This window comes from Lipotes vexillifer, unplaced genomic scaffold (genome assembly GCF_000442215.2).
Source record: "Lipotes vexillifer unplaced genomic scaffold, Lipotes_vexillifer_v1.1 scaffold414, whole genome shotgun sequence".
Taxonomy (NCBI): domain Eukaryota; kingdom Metazoa; phylum Chordata; class Mammalia; order Artiodactyla; family Lipotidae; genus Lipotes; species Lipotes vexillifer.
In genome coordinates this window covers 1,245,986-1,251,121 of record NW_006782864.1, presented here as the reverse complement: position 1 = coordinate 1,251,121, position 5,136 = coordinate 1,245,986, and the positions used below count along the sequence as shown (strand labels likewise).

The following is a 5,136-nucleotide window of genomic DNA, read 5'->3' as shown; positions in this document are numbered from 1 at the left end:
CCCCCCCCCCCCCCCCCGCCTTTCCCTTTGGTAACCATTTCTTTTCCATGTCTGTGAGTCAATTTCTGTTTTGTAAATAAGTTTTTACGTTCTACATATAAGTGATATCATATGATATTTATCTTTCTCTTTACCTTTCTACTTATTTCACTTCCTGTGATAATCTCTGTTTCCATCCATGTGGCTGCAGTTCCATCCATGTGGCTGCAAATGGTGTTATTTCGTTCTTTTCTATGTCTGAGTAGTATTCATTGTATATATATACCACATCTTTTTTATCCATTCGTCTGTCAATGGACACTTAGGTCACTTCCACGTCTTGGCTATTGTATATAGAGCTGCTGTGAACATTGGGGTGCATGTATCTTTTTGTTTGTTTTTTAATTTATTTGGTTGCACCAGGTCTTAGTTGCAGCAGGTGGACTCTAGTTGTGGCTCGCCGGCTCCTTAGTTGTGGCATGTGAACTCTTAGCTGCAGCATGCACGTGGATCTAGTTCTCTGACCAGGGATCGAACCGGGCCCCCTGCATTGGGAGCACGGAGTCTTAACCACTGTGCCACCAGGGAAGTCCCCTGGGGTGCATGAATCTTTTTGAATTAGAGTTTTTGTCTTTTCCGGGTAAGTGCCCAGAGTGGGACTGCTGGATCATATGGTAGCTCTATTTTTAGGTTTTTAAGGAGCCTCCATACTCTTTTCCATAGTTGCCATGAATTTTTAAAACCTCTTTATGTTATGTTTATTGCTTTTCTTTATGCCATATAGTTTTCCTCACATGACACTACTTTTTTTGCTAAATTTATCCCGTGGTGTTTTAGAATTTTTGTTGCTAATGTGAATGGGATTTTATTTTCTTTTTCCTTTCAACTGGATCTATGACAGGGAGAAAAACTATTGATTTGTACATACTTGTTTTGCTTCCAGACAACTTACTAAATTTTTCCCAGTTTTTAGTCTATTGAGTCTTCCTGGCATATAGTCAGATCATTTCCAATTAAAGGTAATTTTATCTCTTTCCAATACTTCTTCATTTTTTTTCTTTTGTAGTACAGGTTGTTAGGACTTCTGTTGAAGTTATTAAACCTCTCTTAGGGGTAAAAATCACGTCCTGCTTGGAGCCTTAGCCTTGGCCATCCTGGGTCAGTTGCATCGTCATGTTTGCTCTTCACGGCAGAAGCTGTGGTATCAAGTGACTTCGCAGCCAGGTTGTGCAGGCTCCTTCCTTGCCAGCTAGATTCTGAGCCCTTTAAAGTTGGGGACCATGCCCTCCCTGATTTTATGTCCCTCAGAACCCAGCAGAGAACAGGGCACATAACAGGCACACGTTGGACTCTCAGATGTATTGAAGGCGCCCCCATTCTCTCCTTCCAGAGCCCCCCACTTCTTCCTTGGAGCCACCTCTGCCCTGCGGACTCTACAGCAGATGACCAAGTGCTCTCTGCCCAGAGGGCCCTTCTCCCTTACCTGCCCAGCAGAATTTAGATTTGTTTTGAGCCTCTAGACCAGAGAAGTTCCCCTTCTCAGTCTTTATCAGCATCATCTGGAGGGCTTGGTAAAACACAGATTGTGGGGTAACCCCCAGGTTTCTGATTCACTTCGTCTGGATTGAGACCCAAGGGTTTTGCATTTCTAACAAGTCTGCATGCTGCAGGTCCAGGCAGTGCAGTTTGAGAACCGCTGCTCAAGACTGGAGTTGGTGACCTCGTGGGTGGAAGGCTCAGAGTTCTTTGCGTGAACGAGGCAGATTCTGGTGCTGGCCCAAGTTCTGCTCACGTAGCCGGGTCCCCTTCCCTTCACCGGAGGGGTGTCTGCCGGTCTCCGTCCCTCCACTGTGATCCCTTGCACCGAGTCAGGGTGTGTGTCGGGGGCACGCGGTAATCGTCTTTCACCGGGTAGGCGATTCCAAGTGAAAAAAGCATTGTCCAGGCTTAATGAAAACTCACTCCCCTTTCCACCCTGTCAGCCTCTGCACTTAGATACCTTCACGAAAACAGGATCATCCATCGGGATCTAAAGCCAGAAAACATCGTCCTGCAGCAAGGGGAACAGAGAGTGAGTGACCCTCCAGGGCCTGGGGAGGGCGGGTGGCAGCTGGGCAGGGGAGGAACCCGCTTTGTGTGTTTGCGTTTCTTTGCTCACATATTTGCTTTGATTCTCTGGGAATGCTTTTTGATTTGAAACGAAATTCAGCGAAAAGTTCTCGCTTGCAGATTGAGGCAGGTTTGAATGGACCACATTGTTAGTCATCCAAGTTGCAGGAATCTGATAAGAAAAATAATGTTTGTCTTCCAGCTGACACCCCCAGCCTTTGGGACTTGCACTTCTTGGAAATGGACTTTTTGTTTTCCATCTGTTTGAGAGCCTCAGCTTTTGAAGCTAACAGGGAGTCCATCTATAAGTTGGTTCTGGACGTGGCTGAGAGGAGGCATTTGGAGCTGGCACCTGCCCATGGGGCCTGGTCCAGCCTGCAGTTTCCCCAGAACTCTCAGGGACCTTTTCTGGGACCCCCTGCTCAGATGTTGGGTAACTTCCCCGCAGGGCTTGGCCCTGTGCTCTTCCTGGCCTTGTTTGTTCAGCTGGGTGACGGGCAGGGGCCCAGCTGAGTGGAATGCAGTCACTCAGCTCAGGGACTGTCTGATCTCTTCCATGCAGCTTCCTCCAGCATCCTAGGTGTGACCCACGCCTGTCCTAGCTCTCACCTTTGGCCCAGTTCACGCTCATTCCTGTCAGTTCTAAGATTTGAGAACTAAAGGTATTTACTGAGAAGGAGCTGGCCTGGTCCTTTGCATCTAGTTAGCAGTCCTGAGGGCTGCTGCGTGGTCTGCTAATTTTGACCTTCCTCTGGCAGTTGGTCGCAGAGCAAGGGAGAACATGTGCCTGGAGTTTTTACATTGTTTTCTTTTGCTTAAATCTACCATGTCTAGGGCATTCTCCTGTGTATTTGGTGGTCCTTTGGAACTTAGGGTCTTAGGATTGGTAATTCAGAAATATCCTCTGCTCTAACAGAGACATTCAGAATTCTTGAAGGACAGGATACTCTCATAACCGTCAGGTTTCTCCTCCCTTTTTTTTTCAGTTAATACACAAAATTATTGACCTAGGATATGCCAAGGAGCTGGACCAGGGCAGTCTGTGCACTTCCTTTGTGGGGACCCTGCAGTACCTGGTAAGAGACGGGGTTTCCATGTTTGTGTGTCAGTTTCTGTCCGATGGCCGTGTCTGTGGGGCTCTTCCTCCATCCTTGCCTTCTGCCATCTAAGTTTGCCAGCTCTTGGATGTTTCCTGGGTGCCTAGGAACTGTTGTATGAGGTCAGACTCATAATACATTCAAGTCAGCACGTTTTGCCAGCAGAGGCCTTATGGAGGGATGTGGTCGTCTTCTCATATCAAAAGGGCTCTGCTCCTGGGCCCTCGCATGAGTCCCATAACCTCTCATGCTGCAGTATTTTATCTGAGGACAAAGAGTTTAAACCAGGTTCTTGCCGGTCTGTAGGGGCCTCAGTTTCCACGCAGCATCTCGGGGGCCATGGAGGAGAGGGCTGAGCTTCGAGCTCCCACCCTTTCTTTTTATTATTTGGTCTTAATACTGCGGTTCTATTTGAGTCACTCATTCATCCAAGAAATATTGGTCAAGTGTAGTTTTAGAGTTTAGGAGGAAAGCAGGCATCACCCTGATACACAAATAATGAAGAAATTACAATTGTGATAAGTACTGCAAAGGGAAAGTGCAGGGTGTTATGAGAATATATTTTAGGAAGACCTAGCCTGGTCTGGGACCTGAAGGATGGCGGCGGGGGGGAAGGGGGACTGGGGGAGGGGGAAAGAGAGGAAGTTCCAGGTAAAGGGATAGGACATGGGAGACCAGAAGGTGTGGCAGGAGCCAGAGAAGAAGGAAGAGGGTATCTCGAGTTGAGGCTGGAGAGAGAGGTAGAGGACAGATTATTCAAAGCTTGTTGGCTGGGTTAGAGATTTTAAACTTTATCCTGAAACCTCTGGAGAGACGTGGAAGGTTTTTAAGTGTGAGAGGGATCGGGTTTACCTTTTGAAGAGACCACGCTTGGTACAGCGTGGAGGGTGAATTGCAGGTAGTGGGTGAGTGGTAAGGAGGCTGTTGTACTGAGCTGGTCCGAGCTGGCAGAGGGCCTTGAGGATGTAGAGGGTGGTTCAAGAAATGCCTGGAAGAGACCCAGCAGAACTTGGTAATAGATTGTTTGCAGATGATAACCAGTACATGTTGATTAAAGGAGTCTACAATTTAAAAAAGAAAAACAAAAAAAGGTTGAAAGCCACTGGGCTCGATGAGCTTAATTATCCTACGTGGTTCTTATATAGAAAGAGAGAAAGCAATTATTGAGGTCCTTTTGAGTGTATCCATACTTCCCACTAACCCCCCAACCAGGCAGTGGACTGCCGGGTTATCACCTGCCCTGGGGAGGGGAGGATTCAGAGCGGGGACTCGGGGCTGTGACTCAGCACGTGTGTCCACATATCGTGACCCACATATGGGTCCCGCCTGGTGTCCTCTGGACCCCTCGTCAGCTCAGCAGCAGTTAGTGAGGACCCCAGGCTCTGACAAGCATGCTCGGCCAAATTGTTCACTTGCGGACCTAAAACTTCTGTCCATAACCAGACACAGAGGCTGACCTGTGCGTCCCCACGTTTTTCCTCTTGGTTTGGACTTCGTGGTCCTTCATGACTGTCATGCCTCCAGCCAGCCTGAGCTCAGTCCTGCCTCCATGCCTTCGCTTGTCATGGTCCTTTCTGGGCTGTCTGCCCTGAGGCACTCTGATCCGTTCCCGTCCCACCTGTGCTGGGAAGCTCTCCTCGGTTGTCCCAGCCTCTCTGCTTGGGCAGCGGCCATGCATCTGGCCTTTCCTACCTGACTGCAACAATCCATCCCGCTGTCCGACCGCATGCTGTGGACCTCGCCACTTTAGGGGACCAGCTGGCATGCAGTGCCTGTGCTGTGAATGGGTGTGCACGGCCGGGATCACTTCCCTTTGTTGTCCGTGCCTGGTCTTCCCCTCCCTGCACAGTGCTGGGAAAAGGGTACACGCTGCACTCTGGTTCACCTAAAATACCCCCAGGCCCTTGTTTCAGCACCGGGACTGAACGAGGTCCAGAGAGACTTAGGTACC

General features: G+C 48.9%; 1 protein-coding gene across 1 annotated transcript in view; it reads left to right on the top strand.

The window, feature by feature from the left end:
• The window catches only part of IKBKB (inhibitor of nuclear factor kappa B kinase subunit beta), a 47,278-nt gene that overhangs the window by 25,505 nt on the left and 16,637 nt on the right, over window positions 1–5,136 (top strand). The window contains exons 6-7 of the mRNA XM_007455471.1: window positions 1,962–2,050; window positions 3,075–3,164. Coding sequence (XP_007455533.1) covers window positions 1,962–2,050; window positions 3,075–3,164 — 179 coding nt within the window. The remainder of the gene's footprint in view (window positions 1–1,961; window positions 2,051–3,074; window positions 3,165–5,136) is intronic.